The sequence below is a fragment of the Stegastes partitus genome, unplaced genomic scaffold (assembly GCF_000690725.1).
Source record: "Stegastes partitus isolate 25-593 unplaced genomic scaffold, Stegastes_partitus-1.0.2 Scaffold50, whole genome shotgun sequence".
Lineage (NCBI taxonomy): Eukaryota > Metazoa > Chordata > Actinopteri > Pomacentridae > Stegastes > Stegastes partitus.
The window spans coordinates 1,211,918-1,232,894 of NW_007577781.1; the positions used below are offsets into that span (position 1 = coordinate 1,211,918).

Sequence of the window (20,977 nt, forward strand, 5' to 3'; positions counted from 1 at the left end):
TTTTTTGTAACAGCGAACCAACTGTAAGGCCAAACAGATCAAGCTCTACGGATGAGAGATGCTTGGTAGAACTTTACAATACAATAAGTGTCCTATTTTTATCACGAGGCCAATTTGATTCAACAAAAATGAAGCAAAGCAGCGTCACACTAGTTTTAGTCATAGTAGTACTATAAGTGGCCTCTTCACTGAATGTGAACACTTAGCTACTATCAAACACATGGTGAAGATTTGGATTTTAAAAACAAATCCCAGGATGAGAAGGGCTAAAGTCAAAAAACATAAAAAAAAAAAAATAATTCAGTTAAAAAAAATCATTTTATTGGATAAAAATGTTCAAATAAAAACATTTCTTATCTAAAACTAATGACTTCTGTCTTCGTTGTCATACATAATCTGTCATTATTCTTGGGGAGAAAGAGAAACGCTGGATAAACTTTGTGACTCTCCTCTTTGCATTGGAATAAACTGACCATCGATACAGCTTTGTTTAAATATTTAAAGTAACAGGAGTCATGGCAGCATTTCCACAAAACTAGGAGTTAAACCAAACTGAGCTTTGAAAATGAATCAGTAACACTGTGGACATCTGGTTTCCTTGTATATCTCTGAACAGTTTCTTTAAATTCGAAGCTACCACATTCCAGCAGACATGTGGCTTCAAAATATCTACCAGATCTATTGCTTCTTTAGAGGACACAAACTCTGCTTTGACATTCCCGTACTTAACAGCGCACATGCACGAATACCATTTTCCCCTCTATTCCGGCCCTTATCTGCTCTCGCCGTTGTTTTCCACTCCAGCGGATCCATCGAGCTACAGGGGCCGGTTGCCATTTGCCAACAAAACTACACGTCAAGCAAATCGTGTGGCAAGCTTCTTTACGAGGCGACACAACAGGAGGAGGGGGATGAATCCAGGCTTCTTTTTTTTTTTAAAGAAAAAAAAAGCAACACTCGCCCACCGTCTCTTTCCCTCTCGCTTGCAGGAAGTAGTTTATCCTTGCCAGTGGTCCCTCTGGCCCAGGTATAACACCTAGCTCAGCTGTGCTTAAGGCATGAAAAAGCATCCGCCTTTATCCCGCCGTAATGTTCCAATTCTGATTTTATGGCACCATAAACATATAGCGGGCGTAACGTAAGAGTGTTATTGTTGTAAGTAGTCTATGGGGTTTTAAACAGACAAGTAGTAAATGGGGGGGGAGCTACGGCGGGATTGAGGAGGATTCTGAAGGGAAGGAGGAGAAGGAGGCAAAGGAAGCAGGAAGCAAGGTCGTAGACTACCAGGACATAAAAAGTGTGGACGGAAGCTGAAAGGGTAGAAACGTGGAAGGAAGGAAAAGCGGGAGTAAGAACGAATGGAGAAAAGAGAAAATGGTCGGACAGCAACAAAAAAGGAAGAAGAAGTATATGATGAAGGGTAATAATAATCGGAGAAAGGTTGGAGGAATAAAGAACAGATAAAATGGAGAGAAAAAGGGAGAAAAGAATGATCAGACAGAAAATAAAGACTTAGAGAAACTCAGAGAAAGAGGAGGGATGGATGAGAGGTAGGAATGAAAGACCAAAAAGAAACCATTAACAGGAAAAAATGTATGGCCGATTCATCACAATAGATTTTTTAAAAAAGCTGTATGCAGGGAAGATGTATAGAAGGAGCCAACCACAGCATTAAGGAGAGATGTAGATGACTCAGCTGAACCGGAGGGATGGAGCTGAGCTGGCCAGATGGAGGTCTAGTGTACAGCTAGCTACAGACGGTGCGAAACGTCTTCCTGCATCTGGGACAGTTTTCGCTGCACGACATCTACCCCTGATGTGCCTGCGCTCAGCAGTAATGAGATCTCGCTAAGTGAGGCGCCTTGTTTCCAGCACTGTACAAATGAAGCTGTTGTCGCTGCTTGATCGAGGCTTTAAATTGAGACAGCAGCGTTGACCTGTACAGTACGCTACAGTGATTATATAGAACTTGAGTTTTCAGGAATGCAACAAAATATCAGCGCAGTTTAACCTCATAGATGTCACGTGGCAAGCTGATAGAAAAAACTGAAGACATGGAACAACATTAGAAGTCATTCGATTGCATGTTTCCAGCCAAATGTCAATATTTTGGTCTCCAACGACTCCGAAAGAAATAAAATGTCTTATTTGCGAATTAGCTTCACCAGCTAGATGCTAGCTTTGTCTGCTGTTTGGTGCTGAGTCGTAGTATACAGTTGTTGTTTTTTTTGCTTCTTTTTGAGCTAAAAACAGTAGCTGGCTAGATGAGAGCTGAAAGAGTCAACCAAAACGTTAAAGTAGAAGCTAAACAATGAGCGTTTAAGATGCTAAGATTCTCAGTAGAGCTGAGAGAAAATGCAGAGTTGGATTTTCCTGTGGGTTCAACCCTACAAGCATTAGTATTCACAATATATGCAGCATTTTTTTTTCTTATGTTGTTCATATAAAAATCTCGACGAGAGCAGCTTTAATTTTTTGACTGAGTGTTTTGACTGCAGCTAAAACTCAGTTTGATCTGCGCTGCCCGGCATGTTACCCCTAAGAGTAATTTGATATTCATTTAATTCATTTCATAATTATAATTTGTTTCCTTAGATCTTTTATTCATACTCTTTTACTCTCTAGAAGCAGTAACTCATTCCGCTATAATTTCTTTAAACCTCTAAAATGGCAACTTTGAATGATTCTAATATTAACAGATAAAGTGAAGAAAAAAAAAATAGCACTGATGATTCAAGCCACTTTTCTACTCAGCTTTTTTTTTTCGTGTGTCAGGATGATTATGAGGGAAGTAAATCGAAGGGTCGGGATAATTACAGTTTTAGATAAAGCTAATCTACTCTAGCATTTAAATGAGACGATGTGTTTCTGAGGGAACTGTGATGTTATGACTGTTATTAAAATATTATATGTTTGGAGTAAGTTGTTAACACCGATGTTCCACTTCATTGCTGCATTAATACAAAAGTGGAATCATTTGTAGATCACGGGCTAGGTGACTAATATGTGCTTTCTTGGCTCTAATCCCTCTGAGTATGACAGGATTTAAAGAATGGATGGGGAGGTGTTTGCAAAGCCCACCTGGTCAGAGCTCAGAATCCCCTGTTGCACCTCTGACTACAAGCTGTGTAGGTGCTTGTTAACCATTAGATCTGGCATCAGGGGTATTATGCACGGTAAAACAGAGATAAGAAGCTAGCTGCTGCAATGTTTCCTGTCTGCCTGGGAGACTCAGACCTATTAGCATGGCATTGTGCCATCTGCTGTGTAAGCCACATTAGCTTTGAGGTCAGCAGTAATGGGGCAGGAGTTGAACTTACCATTAATCCTCTTCACTGCGTGCACAGAAACCAGTTATTCTTAACTGGTTTGATTGTATTTCTCTAGCTTACAGTGGGCTCTGCTGTCATGTGTGATTGTTTGCCTAATCGTTTAGAAAATTAACTTGAAGAAAATGATCTTCAGCAGCATGTGACTGATATGAATCTTGGGAATGGTTGCTGTTATACAATGCGAACCGTATGCGTTTTGTAAAGAACGACAAAAGAACCACCTCAGAATGTGAAGACAGCACATGTTTAAAAAAGTGCAGTGTAAAGAAAAGTTTTTTAAAACCTATAACTGCTTTTGCATGCTATTTTGTTGGCTTATCTGACAAAGTTTGCTGTGTTTCGGGCTATTTAATTTAGACTAGCTTGCATTGCGGTAGCATGGGAGGCTTTAGCCAGAAGCACTGAATACCATTTTCTGAAATAATTGGACAACCTACTTTTAGATATCTGTGACCCACATTTTGGTCCCTTCACTGTTTGAGCAACACAGCTGTGCTGTTTTACAATGTTTTTCTGTTCAAATAGTTCTAATGAGAGTGTGTTGTGGTAAAATACTCCAGGAGCTGATGTTCGAATATAATGAAACTGTTGCGATGGGAATTCACTTGTCTTTGAAATACTTACCACCGTAATGTCTCAGAAACAATTAAAATGGAATATTCCAGAGCTTTTGATCGTATCATGTGATCTGGAGTTTGTCCAGTTGTCGTGGTGTTCTACAGGTTCCATTCAATTTAAACACGATGATACTTTTCATCCATGTTGACATAAAAGCTGAGGTTTAAAGTTTGTCCTTGACTTTGGAAATAAAGGAATTTGTTTCCTGTCATAATTCACTCACTTATACTTAATATGGCTTCTGCTCATATGACAAGTAAATACATTTATTTTGAAAATGTTCAAAATGTGTGTTGCTTTAACTTCACTTTTATTTGCTCTGTAGTCAAGCACTAGATGACAAGGTAAATGACACTGTCTTATCTGTGTGAAAAGTGTGAAGTTACACCCTCAAATAAGCTCGCTGGAAACACATGACGAGGTGGCAGAATCCACCCAGCAGCACCTTTTCAAGCACATTGAATAACACCTTATAGCTTGTTAAATCTGCACAGAAACCAAGCAGAGAAACAGTCCTACACGTCCATAGTTGTTGTATGGATTTTAGACACTGAAACATCGTTTTTTGGAACTTTTTGTCATTATTGCTATCATGGAGTTGATTATATGTAAATATGCGCCGTCCAAGTCAGTTCCTCATTGGAAGTGTTGCCTCTAAGCCGGAAATGAAGGCCAGAAGCAGAATATTAAGAGCTAATTGGCCTCATCTGGAGGGGTTCAAAGAGACAGTTGTCTCTGATAGACAGTGTCTGATCTGAGGGGCTGCATAGAGGGCTACTTTTATGCACTGCAACCCATGTAAAGATATCTTGTAGAGCACCTTTAAACAAATAAAATCAGATTCTGTGGTCTTTGCACGGGGCTAGGCTAGCTGTTCCCCTGCTTCCAGTCTTTACACTAAGCTAAGTGAAGCAGCTGCCGCTGGTTGCTTTATATACAAACAACCTTCTTATCTAAGTCTCGGCAATGAAGCAAATAAGCATATTTTCCAAAATGTTAAAGCGCTCCTTCGAGCCAGTCAAAAAAAAATCCAAAAACACCAATGTAGAAATTTAACAGAAGAAGGGTTTTGCTGAGAAGATGTGAAAATTTAATTCAGATCACCACACATTGTTCAAAACTTCTTCTCCCCCCCTAATGAAATGCAAAAACACTATTCCCCCGCAGCTACACAAAACTATTAATGAGTCAGCCCGGAGCGCTGAATATCATCTGAAATCACTGGGATTTGTTCACCCAGTGTGTCACACATGGTCTAACTGGGCTGCGCTGCTAGAGGGGACTGCAGCTGAGTTATTAGAAGCCGTGGCCCCTTATCGCATGGCTCCAGCTCGACCTGGAAGGCCCAGTGTTGTGTGTTGAATCACTGCCATGAATGCTTCTTCTTTCTTTTTTTTTTTCCCTCCCTCTCCTGGAGTAATGCGTGTTTGTGGCCTGTAGGCTTTGTCCAATATTTAATCAAGTGAAATGGCCTGAAATAGAACAATCTGGTATCATAGTTCACTGTTCTGCGCATGGAGGCATTCATTTGTCTTGAGACAAAAAAGCTGAGAGCGACTAATGGAGATCCTGGCTTTGTCCCGGGCCGGGGTGACGAAAGCTAGAGTTGATTAACACGCACACAAATGCGCGCTCGCATTCCTGCAGCAGCGGTGAGGGTTTCGAGTTTACCAGCATCGTATCAGTGATGAACGCTGGCAGAAGGCCAGACACAGTGACAGCCACTGGGAAGAGGAGGCTGCCATGGGAGGAGAAGATTACAGTAATGGATTATGTACACACACATATGTATATATATATATATGCTGCAGACATATATAGACATAAGTACAGAATGCATACTCATAGAGGAGCATGCAAGCAGACATCTTCTCTTGTGTAATGAAAGTGTAATGAAACCCAGACACACACACACACACACACACACACAAGCGCCCTGGGCTGAGGGCTTGGCAGAGCAGAGTAGATAGATTAGTGTAATAGTCTCGGCCAAGGCAATCATCTGCCCACTGTAGGGCTTCAAATACTGGCAGCAAGATCCAGCTCAGACACAAAGAAATTAGCCACAATGAATGAGTCAGTTTGGATGAGTTCACAATGCTAACGGCACACACAGTCAAGAAAGAATGAAAGGAAGAAAAAAGGAACACCAGCTCCCACTACCACCGAAAAAATATATAGAAAAATAAATAAATAAACACGTATTAGCATGAAAATGTATCTTATTAACTCAGTGGAATAGTGTTCATGCACGTTGTCAGTACCTTGATCGCTCCTTGTATGTATGAATCATAAAGGATAACAGCTCAGCTCACATGCCGACAATAAAAAAACTAACTTGTGAGTTTCAGTGGCCGTAGAGGACCGGTAGTTGGATGTGTTTTTTTCTTCGAAGCATTCTAATTTGGTCACACAGCTAATGGTTTCTTGGAAGTAACACATTCTGACGTGCAGAAAAGAAAAGAGAATGTCATTTAGCTATTTGGAGACATGGCGAGGAAGCAAACAAACCCTCAGTCAAGGTGCACAATTACTGCCCATTCATAGAGTTCCAACTGTTTTTGGAATTAAACCAACATGCATTGTCGCTATTTTAAAACCAAATTGGCTGCCTTCGCCGTAAACAAAAGTCACTAATCAGTATCCAGGTAACATTAGGATGAGTCATCACACTAATTCATTGTGTTATTCTACCTCTGGAGGATCACAACACTAAAACGAGGAAATAACTTACAATAGAACGCTGTCCCCTGCAGCACACTTCTTCATCGGGTTGTCTCATTTAATTAAGTGGCTTTTTAAAACCATTTCAAATTCTTGTATGCACAAGACTAAACATGGGAGCCTGTTGTTGCTTTTGCCAAATATGTTTAAGCCGTTACATTTTGGAGGTTTTGAACCCTGGAGGTCTCTGCACCGGGACCATTTTTAGAAGGTTTGGTCCATTTGCCGAAGAGGCTGTCTGCTTCTGCTATAACTAAATAAAAATGTGCTTCATTTCCATCGAATATGGAAGAGCTGCAGTTGAGAATTTTTCAGAAAAGGTTCAATAGCAGCAGTGTTTACTGACCCATTGTTACAAGCCTGCAATTTACCCCCTAATTTTCGGTTTTAACTAGGCGGAAGTAACAATGTCAAGACTGATTAAGTTCTTTTCTGGGTTGCTGCTTTTTTAGCCCGAAAATAAAAATGGAGCCCGTGTAATGCAATTATGACTTATTTTCCCGTATTAATTTCATGATTACAAGATGCGCATTATGTCAGAGAACATGTCTCGTAATTAGGCTAAAATCAGATTGTCGTGTCGCATAACGTGTCCTTTTTCTTGTAAAAGTTTACATCCATTGAACAAATGGTTTGATTAAGAAAACTAAAAGATATTCATGTTCATATTCATTATGTTGCTACCATTGCAATAATTAATCATCGTCAGCCATCTTGACTTTCACAAGATCCCATCTCATAATTTGTAACTAGTATGTCAAAATTACAGGGATTTTTTTTTGTCTTTTTGTGGATGTAATGTGCTTCTGGTGATAGAATATGATTTGTTTGTTTATTGAATCATTTATTTGGCTTTTTCAACACAAATAGTCCCACATCTGGACTGAAGTTGGACTGTAGACAAGAAACACGTCCACATTTCCCAACACACTAGCTTGGTAGCTCCTCCATGCAGGTCCTACTGTTGGCCACTTCATATTATGTTTAAGTGTTGGTATGTTTCTGTTTATTGCATTTAAATAAGAGTCTGTCATCAGTAACTGTGGTGGCATATGTGAGTTAACAGACTGATCAGACAACTCGTTGCTCCGTCATTTCCTGCCCTCCGACTCCACTAACTTTTTAGCAAGTTTCGAGATCTGTAAGACAAATAAGTCGATTATTCATATGTTTCATGTTCCACGTTTCATTCTAGGGGTCTGTATGCTTAGAAAAGCATCTCATCTATCCACAATCTTCCTCACCACAAGTCCCAGATCAGCCGGTTTGTGTATGTCAGGCTGTGCTTGGTGTGAGACGTCCCTGCCTCTTTGCACATTCTTGGTAACATCTGTGACAGCTGGTTTACTCCCAGGGGAAACGGCATATCCCAGAAGCTGTCTGTCGCAGCTGTTACCCTTCTGGGCTGCAGAGAGACGGGCTTTTACACCAGGTGGAATTTTATTCAGGCGTTTTTCGATAGTTGCTGCTGGGCAGACAGGAAGTCCTCGCTCCTGTATCGTAGCGCCCCTTCAGTCTTCGCTGTCTCTTTGGGGTGGGGTCTTGTGACTTTTTGTTTCATTGTTGAACGTCACGGTGAAATGCATGACTCCATTCTAATGGTGTTTGTAGGATGCATGAGTTGAGTTTTAGATACCGATTTTCTCTTTGGCTCCTGCGTCCAAAGTGTAGCTGACCATCGTGGCAGACCTTGTTCGGCAAAGCTGTTGAATTGTCTGAACCTACTGTTAAGATTCAGTGTTGTGGGGTGTTGTTCTGTGTTGCCCTGCCCTTGTAATCTCTTGAACAACACCCTTGAAAATGTTTTTAACAGATATGAATTTGTGATCTGTTGCTAAATTCCATGAAAGGCTAAGAAGTGGTTGGTTAAAGTAACGTCTTAAACCAACCAAGGTGGGCCAAGGTAGCTACACATGCTGCTGAGCTTCTCTTTTGTTGTCCAGATGGATCCATAAAACTGCCTCTGGACTATGTTCAGCCTGTTCTTTTGAACATTATGAAGGTTGATGTTTGTTTTTTGAGCCAAGTCTGGAAATAGTTGGAAGCCCATGTTGTTGTTGTGTTTTACAATGTTGGCTAAATTTTTGCTCCTCTAATGTTTCTTGATGCTATTTGATCCCATCTGGTGGTTTGGATTTAAGCACCTGGGCTTCTTTCCTTCTCTCACCTCTTAAACTTAAATGTTATGTGTGGGAATGTGTTTATATTTGCAGTGCAGCATTTGTTACAGTCTAAGATAGATAGGCCACCAACCAGTAATGCAATTAACAGTCATTAGAATACCTGTAAAGTGAAGGAATACATCCATAAATTACACCTACTTTCTTCCAATTATCTTGGCAGCAGGCTGAGCAGGACTTTACAGACGTCCCTCTCCCCAGTATTTTTTTTATTTTTTTCCCAGTTCCTCTTGGAACGAGGCCACATCTGATATACAATCCTTCCAGCAAGTTCCAGGTCTAGCTCAGGGTCTTCTCTCAATTGGATGTACCTGGAAAACCTCCAAAGAAAGGTGCCCAGGAGGCATCACAATCAGATGCCAGAACCACCGCAGCCACCTCTGGAGCAGCCAGTCTACTTTTAGCTCCCTTCAGATATCCAAGCTCCTCACCTTCTCCCTAAAGCTGAGCCCAACCACCCGACAGAAAAAAAAACTCATTTCAGCTACTCGTATCTACAACCTCATTTTTCCACTCCCTACCCAGAGCTCATGACCATAGGTGAAGGTTTTGAATGTAGATCAACTGGTAAACCAAGATCTTTACCTCTCGGCTCCGCTCTTTGTTCACTACGAGAGTCCAACACAACGCCTTGTTGTATAAAAGTGCATATTGAAGAGATGTAAAGAATTAATGAGTCAGTTAGCACCGGGCTCCGACAAGAAAAAGATGAACCTCGAATGTGGCCACGCAGACAAATAATTTTATAAAACAAAGATGTTAATGTTCTGCTGCTAATGTGACGTCCAGCCACACACACACACACACACATTCGTACACACCGATGAAGCCCGAGGCCACAGCAATAATAGGGAAATTAATCTGCGTCTAGAAATGCTTGTATCTGAGCTTGTGTGCCACTGACATTCACTCCTATCATTAACCTGCAGTCTTCAATGTCACTGTATGTGCCCCAACATAGAACTAATGGCGTTGTCATCGTGTGTGTGTGTGTGTGTGTGTGTGTGTGTGTGTGTGTGTGGCCAAGGTTCGCCACTATAGTGATGAAAACATCAAGAGAAGCAAAGGGGAGAACACTCATGGTCACCCAGCGATCAGATGGTCCTATTAGTATTCATGGGGTCATATGGATGCTCACACACACACACACCCACACACACACACACACACACACTGCACTGTTATTCCACGGAGGGCACAGTAATGACCCGCAGCTACATTCATTCCCGAGCTCTTAATACTAACCATTAAACCTTAACATGCCTCCTAACCTTCGCTTAACTCGAACTCTAAACCAGATGCTTTAACCTGGCCAAAGCAGCCCTCTGCTCCTCTCGGTGCACGCAGGACCACGAGCTGTGAACTGGCCGCCCTCTTTGCTTTTAATGAGGAATTTCATTAGCATTTTAATGAGGGAGTCCAGGAAAGCTGACAAGCCTCTTTTTTTTTTTTTTTTTTTTTAGAGAAACTGAAGGACGAATGTGGAAAAGCTCCAGTCAGTGTGACAAGTGTCCAGTGAAGAATAACCACAGTACTCGTGGGCTTTTTTTCCCCAAATAATACTCAAATTGATTCACTATTTCCCTTTTTTTTAGGTTTATTATGAGGAGGAGAGATGGGAGATTTTTTTTTAAGTGCACTTGTACCTGAACACAATTGCAAGCTGAGGAAGGGCGTCTGCTTGAAACAGCCGTGCAATAATAAATCATTTAACCGGAGTTCTTCTTTAGGATTCAGCAGCCAGCTATACACAGCGGAGCTGAGTGCGCTGATTCTTTATCATTTCCATTCTTCCCTCCACGTCAAAATTTTTTGTTATTTATTTATTTTTCCGCATTCGCCTCTTCTGTTAACGGCATGCTGTGGTGTTTTATTCTTCTGGAATGATGTTACAGGCTTTTGGAAACAAGGCAGCAGTGGATTTATTATTTAGATTGTACAGAAAGAGAAACTTATTTGCCATCATGATGTGCTTATAGAAAGTATATAAGAGTCTTACCTCTCAATCGATGCATGCTGGGGATGCCACTAATACGCTGGTTGGGCTTCTTTAAAAACGTAATCATGTGAGATCAGTGAAGTCGCAGTTGTACATTTTTTCAACTCCAACCCCAAGTCATGTTTCTGAAGTGGTTTCAGAATAAAAGTCATTTAAGTCTAATTAGCTTAACAGTCTCAAAGCTTCTATATAAACATTAGGTTAATATAAATTATGGTGACAGAACAACTGCAGCTGCGAACAAGGTCAAGTATTATTATTTGTATTTTTAATCTCTGAAGGCTTTACATTGGTACACAATCCCTTGAGAATCAGTTTTAATATTCCTACTAATCCAGAGGTAAAGGATCTAGACTGAGCAGGTCTGAGCCAGTGAGAGCAACACTAATACACCAGACATCGAGGAAATATTGCGACTGGGACAGCAACATCTGTAAAGAAGAAAAGGCCACCATCTTGGACTCCAGTACCCACTTCTAATACATTTACAGGACGTTCTCATTCTGTCTTCCACCACTGTGCTCGTTGCTCATTGACCAAAAAATACAAACCGTATCACAGAGTCTGAAAATAATAGCCACTTGCAAGAGGCAAATATGTGAAATTAGAAGTTAATAAGTGCCACTCTGGTTTTTGGAATTAAAGTCTCTTCCAATCAACACCCCCTTTATACCAGCGAGTGCAGCAGCTGGAACTCTAAAGACGTTTTTTTCCCGCCAGTAAATTATCACTATCATAACAAGCAGAAAACTTATTTTCACCCTGACTGAATGCAAATGAAGTTTTAAATGTGACAAATATGGTATTTTCTCATGTTAAACCAGACATTTTCTTCTTCTGGCTAAAAATCCCCAACATATTTGGAAAAACCATGTTATCCAACGTTCATTTTTGGGCTATAGGGTCAGTTTTCTGGTATCCATTGACCCAATATATCAGATGCATACAATTATCCAGCAATAAATGCAATTTAAGACTTAAGAACACCATTGTGTACATTGTTTTTGCATTGAAGCTGATATTTCGCAAACAAGAAGTGCAAAAACCTGAGTATGTAAAACGTAAAGAATTCAATAAATCACATCCTGGTCGACTGGAGTTTCCATGTCCTCCTTGTGCTTCGGTGGTTTTTCTGTGTGCTCTGGCCTCCTCCCACGGCCCTTTTAATTGGTTAACTTGTGATTAAATTGGCCAAAGCTGTGAGAGTGGTCTGTCTCTTTGTGTTAGCCGTGTAGCCGTGTATTGGACCGTTGACCTACCAAGGATGTACCCTGTCTTTCTAAACTCAGACAGAAACAGCCACAAAACTACCACTACTGTAACAGGGATACAGCTAACTACATAGCTGTTTTGTTTGCAACATGTATTATCATATGAATATCATTTATGAAGGGGGTAAGTCCACCGTGGCTCTTGAAAGACTCTTTGAGAAACTTGGTAAAGCCGCGTATCCACTCTTCTGATATTACATGACACATTCACATCAACTGTCTTTCCCCCTCTGCCACAGAATGATCCCCCCATCGAGCAAGAACTTCCTGGTCAACAATCTGGCGGCGGGGACCCAGTACGACCTGTGCGTTCTGGCCATCTACGACGACGTCATCACCTCCCTGACGGCGACGCGAGTGGTGGGCTGTGTGCAGTTCAGCACCGAGTCCGAGTACATGAGGTGTCATTTCATGCAGTCCCAGTTCCTCGGCGGAACCATGATCATCATCATCGGAGGGATAATAGTGGCCTCGGTGCTCGTTTTCATCATTATCCTCATGATACGCTACAAGGTGGGTCAGTCTGTCTGTCCTCGTTACCAAGACGAAGAAAGTGGAGAAAGCCAGTAGATTGGCATTATGGGAATACACCTCTGTGGTTTCATTTAGCATAAGTCACATACTGGTGATTTTTAGTCATGCTCTCATGCGTCAACAGTTAATCACAAGACATGTTTGGCTATCGCAGTTCCAACCAGACTCCACTGAGCTTGTATAGACGGTGGCTACTTTATTGGACAACTTTAAGATTCACTGAAGCAGTATAGCTGTTATGCTTCATTTCTGTACATCAAATTTGGCAAATTTGCGACTGAAAATTTTTAGAACACGTTCAATAACATTAACTGACTTCCTGCTAAGAGGTTATTATTTACTGTCTAATGTACCCCTGTGATTAGGCTGAAGTAAAAATGTCAATTTCCTTGAATTTGTTTGCTGATATCTGGCCTGATGATGGAAACGAGAGGAGTTATTGTGTTTCTAAGTGGACCAACCAAGTGTCCAAGACTGAGCTGTTACTGAGTTTGAGAATGTTCCTTGGGGCAAAAATGGAACCCAACAACCAAGAGCTTAAAAGGTTAAATCAAAAATTTGACATACTGAATCAGGGGTTGGCAATCCTGGTCCTCGAGGGCCACAGTCCTGCATGTTTTAGATGTTTCTCTCTTCCAACACACCTGATTCAAATGATCAGCTCATCATCAAGCTCTGCAGAAGCCTGATAACGATCCTGATCATGTGAATCAGGTGTGTTGGAAGAAGGAAACATCTAGAACATGCAGGACTGTGGCCCTCGAGGACCAGGATTGCCCACCCCTGTACTGAATCATAGTGTCATCCTTTTAGCTGTGACCTAGTCTGAATTTTGACTCCATTTCTCATATTTCTCAACTCAACTCAACTCAAACTTTATTTATAGAGCACATTTAAAACAACCGGGGTTGACCAAAGTGCTGTACAGAATGAAAACAGCATGGAACAATATTTGGACTTTTCATTTTCATTCTTAGCATTACAAACGTTTTGTGTTCTTTCATTCTTTCATCAATTGGATTCCCAAGTTTGTCTATATGTGAAACACTATCAGAAGTATCACACACTCTAAGTAAAGAAGACACAAACTAAAACAGAAACAGAACAATGTCAGTCGCTTGCAACAGAAGCCAAGCACAGCGATGCTCCACCTGTTTTAGTCACAGTCGTACCGGATAGTCTCTACACTGAATGTGCTATGTTAAGCAGCATCATTGTAAAAAATGGCAGCAGGTTGTGTTTTAACAGCAAATACAGCCTGATCTTGGTAGAGGGAGCCTCAGGGTAGAAAGAGTGAAAGCATCTTGCATCATGATTTCAAAATGGCTCAGAGAGGTGGAGATGTTCTCAGCAACTCTTGCATCAAAAGGGCTGAATCAGTGTTTCCATTCTGCCCTAAAAATACACACATATCCAACTCAACAAAGTAAATCTGTACACTTGAATACTTTCATAAAGAGCGTTTCGTTAAGGAGGGAGGACAAAAAGGATGAAAACCTCCCTTTTCCCTTTGCTTTCTCCTCAGGTGTGTAACCCTGGCGAGGGCGGCAAAGGCGTCTCAATGTCGATGACCAACGTTCACTCACAGACCAATGGGCAGCAGTCGCAGGGCTGCACCGTGACGCCCAGCGCCTCTAAACACGGCTCAATCGGATTAGACGACCTCTCGGGAGGCACAAAGAAAAGGAGCGGAGCGGCAGCAGCGGGAGGTAAGGATACGATGACTCAGTCGTCCGAGTCCTCCCTGCCCGACTGCTCCACGACTACGTCGGTCCTCAGCCAGGCCTGGGCCGCCAGGAGCCCGACAGCCGAAGCCAAGGAGCGGGAGAAAGCAGGCGAAGAGAGAGCTCAAATCGCCATCGCGTCGCCCACCAACGCCACCGGTTCCCTGCACAAGCCAAAGCGGAAGCCCGCTCCGAGCAAGCCCGGCTCGGCCTGCTCCAACGCGGCGGCGATGGCAGAGAACCTGGCCTCCTCCTCTTCCTCCACCGTCTCCTCGGCCCTCCTCCCCACCTCCTCCCCCCTCCCCCTGGAGAACCTCAACACAAACCGCAACAACTCCACCTCTCTCAACCAAACCCCGCCTCCCACCTACGCCCCTTCACCTTACTCCAGCCTGCTCAGCACGCCGAGCCCGGTCCCGTCGGTGCGGTACCGAGAGACGCCCATCCTGCGCCGGGCTCCTCGCGTCGCTTCCTCCTCCTCCTCCTCCTCCTCTGCCAAGTACCAGACTCTCCCCGTGGAGGAGGGAGGGAGGAGCCGGGCGAGGAGGAGGTACTCGCTCAGCGAAGGAGGCTCAAAGACTCACTCGTCCCATCAGGGAGGAGGAGGAGGCGCGCCCAAAATAGGGCGCATAATGCGGAACAAAAGGAGCCAATCAATGAGCGGGATGCTGCTCCCTAAAGACGGGGACGGAGACTCGGACAAAGGGCGGTGCGATTCTGACTGGATCTTAGAAAGCACTGTTTGAACCGGAACGAGGCAGCGACCATGAAATAAACGTTTCATTATTGTTTATCCTCCGTGTGAGTGCAAGTCTGCAGTGTGAGTGCTAGTTTGAAATTGTTTATAGGCGAGTGAATGACGGTGTGTGTTGTTACCGTTTAGAATGTGTGTTTTCATGTTTGAATTTTGTCTATAGATGTGCGAGAGGATGATCAGGTGTTTCTGGATCAAGAGTGTGAGCGTACCTTTCTTTCTTTTTCAGCCTATGTTTTTTTGTTTTTTGTTATTTTCATAACTTCTCTCCACAGTTCTTCAGTTTACAGTTTGTTTCTTGTCCACTTCGACGTTTTTTTTTTGTTTTGCAGTCGGTCATTCAGCGAGTGGATAACTTGCCTTGTCTCGTAGCGTCCTCGAGTTGTCTCGTTGGTTCCACTTTATAGCACAAAAGAAAAAAATACAAACCAAGACAATGGGCTCGCCACGTCATTCCCCAGTTCACGCTCACCTTATCTGAAAATACCACAAAAAGGGAATAAATACAGGAAAAAAAAAAAAAAGGGAAAAAAAAAAAAACTTAAAAAAAAAAAAACAAGAAAAGCACACCATTGTTAACGTTCACACGCTCACAGAAAGTTTGCATCCATACCGTGGCAAGAGAATAGCAGTCGGTGCCTTCTTTTGCACTAACAGACCGTCACTAACCGATACCGGATTTCTGACTCCACCACCTGCTCCACGGACGAGGGATTGGGGACGGAGGGAACGAAGGAAGAGAGAGATTTCACACATAGCCTTTCTTACCTACTGCGGAGTACAGACCTTTTCTTGACATATAGAGACAAAAAAAAAAAAAAAAGTAACAAACAGATGAAGACTTTAACGGACCTCTTATGAAATTGATATTTTTTAAAGGGAAGAATTAAAAAAAAAAACAAACAAAAACCAAAAAAACAAACAAAAAAAAAGAACAAAAAATAACATGAGAACCTCGTGGGCTTTTCACTGACATTGGTATACGACAGCCTGTGTTGGTCACGAGCTCCCAGAAAGCTTCTGTACAGAAAAAGACAACATGTACTGTGTTGTTATGTTGTGTAAAATAAAAAGGGATAAAACTAAAAACGAGTGTGTTTCATGGACAGCGTGGATCGTGGCATCAGTCGCCTCTCCCATCGTTGCGTTTTTTTTTTTTCTTTGGGCAAAAACTGCAAATGAGAAGTGACGTGTTGCGTTTTTTAATTAAAATAATTCACATTTTCCGCTATAATTTGATGCATCAGTGTTTAGCTAAAAACCCGAGGCCTGGTTACACACACACACATGCACACGCATTGTCTGGCTATTTATTTAAAGCACAGCTCATTTGCAGTCCTCCCACTTTTCTCTGATTGCACTTATTAGAGTTTCACAGTTCAGTAGGAGAAAGAAAAGAAGAAGAAGTGCTCCCAGTGAGGCTTTGACAGTTTGCCAATGACTAAGACTCATGTATGTTGTTGCCGAGTGCTTACAAAATGATTCATTGCTTTATATTTGGTGAAAGTGTAACTCATTAGCTTAGAAAACAGTCAGTGAAACCGAGGAATATGCTTCAACCTTTCATAACAATAAAAAGCTTGAAGAAGACCTGTGGAGTAGCACATGCTAGATAGAAGAGGGGGCAGGACTTCAGCTCTCTGTATCGTATGCTCTCTCTCATATACAGCACTCTTGTGAAGTAACAGGCACTTGCTGTAAAACAAGAGCTGATGCTCCACTTAAAGGAAACAGGCTGTTGTGGATATGTGAATGGTTAAAAAATATATATATATGAACAAAAACTACAGCCGCAACTGTGAAAGTAGTTTTGGGTATAAATGGAAGTGCATCACATTCACAAAAAATAGAAATAATCAAACTTTTTTTGTCCTTAGAAGTGGCACAAAACTACCTTCCTCATGTTGTAAGATCCCCAACATGCACCTGTCCCTTTGAATTATCATTATTGCCTCACATTTCTTCTTCTGCAGCCCCTTTACAGTCTGAAAAATTCTGGGATATAGCTCAACTTGTACATATTTTACATGCCCATTTACCGAAAAAAATATCTTAAATCTTAAAAACGCGACTGTAAATTCCTATCCCGTAGGTCTGTGGTGCATTATCTTGTCATTATGAGTTAATGTTTCTTATAGTTGTGTGGCAGTTGGTCATAATTGTGAGATACAGAAGTCATATCATAGATGACTACACATATTATTTATATTATATCTTTTTGATTGCTGATTTAAACGAGTCAAAATTGTTCAGATCTGTCCACATATAATAGTAGCTTATTAACATCCATAGAGCTGTAAGGTGGCGCAGTTGGTTAGCACCGTTGCCTCACAGCAAGAAGGTTGGCAGTTCGCATCCCCGTGGGGACACCGGAATCTTTCTGCGTGGAGTTTGCAAGTTCTCCTGCAGCGTGGGTTCTCTCCAGGTTCTCCGGCTTCCTCCCACAAGGTCCAAAAACATGTTGAGGTTAATTGGTGATTCTAAATTGTCCGTAGGTGTGAATGTGAGTGTGCTTGGTTGTCTGTCTCTAAGTGTAGCCCTGTGATAGACTGGTGACCTGTCCAGGGTGTCCCCTGCCTTCACCCTGAGTCAGCTGGGATAGACTCCAGCCCCCCATGACCCTAGTGAGGATGAAGCAGTGTATAGACAATGGATGGATGGAACATCCATAGACGTCCATAAGAAACAGAAAGAATGATAAGCTCAAACCCAGAGAGGGAACAAAACAGGAAGCTGTGACAATGCTAATGATGAGTGAGGAGGTACTTTGGAAAGAGAGGTTGTGTTCAAATAGATAGAAAGCTAATACAGCACATGTAACTATGGCAACGGTACACACAAAAATGTCTCTGGCTCCCAGATGTTTAGATGGTCAACCAAAAATTTGACTAACTGATAGGACCTTTTTAAAAAATTCTAGTTTATTGTAACTAGAAAGTCACAGAAAAAAGAGGCTATATAATAATATAATTTCAGAACCTGCTTCATAACCATCAGGGTTCTACATTGTCAGTAATACTAGAAGTAAAATGAGCGTTCATCCAGAGGCCAAAGCATCCTTGACCATCACCACCTTCTGTCAACAGGAGCAACAGTGTCTAAACATCTAAACTGAAGATCATTTAGGTTCATTTGATTCACTTCATGTCACCCAAAGGGGAGACATTTTGGTCCGTTGCATGTTGACATTTCTGTTCCAGACAAAACATGACATATAAACATAATGTCATACTGAATGACAGCAGATTAGATTAGATAGAACTTTATTGATCCCTTTGGTAGAGTACCTCAGGGAAATTGTTGACTTTAGTATTGACAGTATCGACAGCTGTCGTCCTGCGACATCAGTGGATGAACCTACTGGTGGAAATCATATTCTGGTGACTGACAGCAACGCATATAGGTTTGACAAGTGTGTCTGTCTTCTCTATTGGCCAACAACGACTCACAAAACAACAATACTAATGAAGATTATTAGCTGTAAATGCAACTTAACAGCTTATGTTATGATTAATGATGGATGTCAGCTGAATGTATGTTTCACTTGATCTTGGACAAACACATATATATTTGCTTTTTTGATAGTTGCAGTGTTTAGAGGACACATTTGGAGGGTAGGAGGGGTTTTTTTTTGGCTTCTTATTGGTTTGTAGTTTACAAAAGACATGAAAAGAAATCACGTAAAAATGCAAAATCCATCTGTTTCCAACAATCACTGTCTGAGTTTTCAAATTCAGCTAAAAGCTAAAAGTGTGCTGCAGAATGAAAACAGTTGAAAGTGTGAATGTTGGGTTTAACACTCCATGACGGTTTTCTTCACCATTTTATACGTACCCACAATCGTAAACTAAATTTCGAATTCTCGTTTTTGTGTAGGACTTATTCTATTCTTATATTCTTATTCTTTTTGTATTTCCAGTTTGCTCCTCTTATAGTACATTCCTGATCCAGATGTGGTGACACCAGGTACCAATATTCTTGTAGTTTAATTGTATAATTGCAGCCTATCTTTTAAAATCGTGCTAAAATTACATTTTGACTAACATCTTCAGTGTTTTGTTTTTATGCCTTAAACCACTCCAGCATCTGACTGGATCGAGACCCAGCTCTTAAGTTTGACAGCTTTCACAACAGAAAAAAAACATGCCAACGTTTGTTTGAATCACATCAGACGGGTTTGGTTTAAAAGCAAACTCCAACCAAACTCTGGTGCAGCTTGTGATGGATTGTTGCATTAACTCAAACAATAAGTTAAAAGCTGAAGTAGGTAAGTCTCCGTGTGCAAGTTTAACCTCAAATGCAGAGTAAAGTCTCCACCTTACACACATCCAGGTGCAAAAGTATTCTATAAATACTAGAATGAAGGTGTGGTGCACGGCATGAGAAACACCTTAAGCATCTGTTATCATCAAGCAGCAGTAACGAGGCGACCCGCGGGCCGCAGTCAGTACGGGTGAAGTCACTATCGGTTACCATCAACGTAGGACATTGATTCACTTTGCAATTAAATCACTGAAAATTGTTTGACATGAAACAGTTCTGACAGGCAATTGCAAATGCATGTTCTCATTTCAATTATCGGACACTGCTGTTTTAATGAATTGACAGAACTGATGGTGCATCATTACTGACCTTTGTGAGCATATTTGAGAGTTATTTTTTTACCACTGGAAGAGCCGTTGGTTGAATCATCGGCCATAAAGTCGATGAAAGCGACAGGTTCCGTCCCGACGACGATATTTAATTAAAGAGAGTGAGAACCCGACTCAAAACCAAAATGACCCCCACTACCACCACCACTGCCGTACTCTGATCACTCCCTGGTTTTAGGTTTCAATAGCCGATGACGGCAGCAGACATAGGGTGAATGGTTAAACAGGAACCCGAGTCACTGGAGAGTCATACGAGTAGACGAGAGGGGAAACAAAACACCTTTCAGCAATTCTACTTGATTAAATTGTATCAAAAGCCCATGGTTTCTGCTGAACAGCTGTCCTGTTCAGCCTCAGAAGCCCAGGAGGGAGCTCCACAAGCCTCCTCTCTTTCCCTCTGAACGCCTCCTTGACTGACCTTCCAGTGCCTTTCTTAAGCTGTAAATGCTTAATGGTAAGAGGCTTTGGAGGAGAATATCCCTCCCTATATCCTTCTTCCTTGTTTCCTCTCCCTTTCAGCTCTCCATCCATCTCTCGATTTCATTCATTCATCGCTTCATATTTGGAGGATTTAGCAGCTTTTGTAGAATGAGTGATAGTTTGTGTAACAGTAGGAGAGGCTTAAGTAATAATCTCTGGCGTTTACACTGCATTTCAGCTAATAAAGCCTCCCATTCGGAATAAGGTGCGAAGCTAATGAATAAAGTTATAGCGAGGCGTGATCAGCGGCTGGGGAGCAGAAGCTGGCAGAGCGCTGTAATGGAGGCCATCTGATCAAGCACCAGCAGGGGTGTGAGTCATCTGGTGGTGGCAGGGGCTGAGGAGTGGTGCTAGGGAGACATGAAAGTGACACTGAGGAAAACGGTGACTTAATTAGAGAAATGTGGAACTTTCTTACAAGATCCAGGACAGAAAAACAATAAAACAAAAAGACAGAACCGTAATCCTTCAACGTGTATGAAAAGCCTGACATCTAATGGTGAGAAAACTGGCTGAGTAAAAGCCACGAAAGCATTTTACCATGTTTTAAAAATGGAGTCTGTGTAAAGCTGTACGTTTTTGGGTTGTTTTTTTTTCTTTTGAATTGACTTTGATTTTGGTGAACTTTGTAAAACTGTGTTCTTGACATATGCTGGCAAAGATACGCAGAGCCAAAGAATACAAAATGGCATCAACTATCGTAGCAGTA

At 41.7% G+C, this 20,977-nt stretch overlaps 1 protein-coding gene across 1 annotated transcript in view; it reads left to right on the forward strand.

Annotated features, from left to right (window-relative positions):
- Positions 1-16,219, forward strand: part of LOC103376550 (leucine-rich repeat and fibronectin type-III domain-containing protein 5-like) — a 151,885-nt gene extending 135,666 nt beyond the window's left edge. Inside the window, exons 10-11 of the mRNA XM_008306946.1 lie at positions 12,364-12,637; positions 14,184-16,219. Of these exons, the coding sequence (XP_008305168.1) occupies positions 12,364-12,637; positions 14,184-15,128 (1,219 nt within the window). The 3' untranslated portion in view covers positions 15,129-16,219. The remainder of the gene's footprint in view (positions 1-12,363; positions 12,638-14,183) is intronic.
- Positions 16,220-20,977: the final 4,758 nt, after the last annotated feature.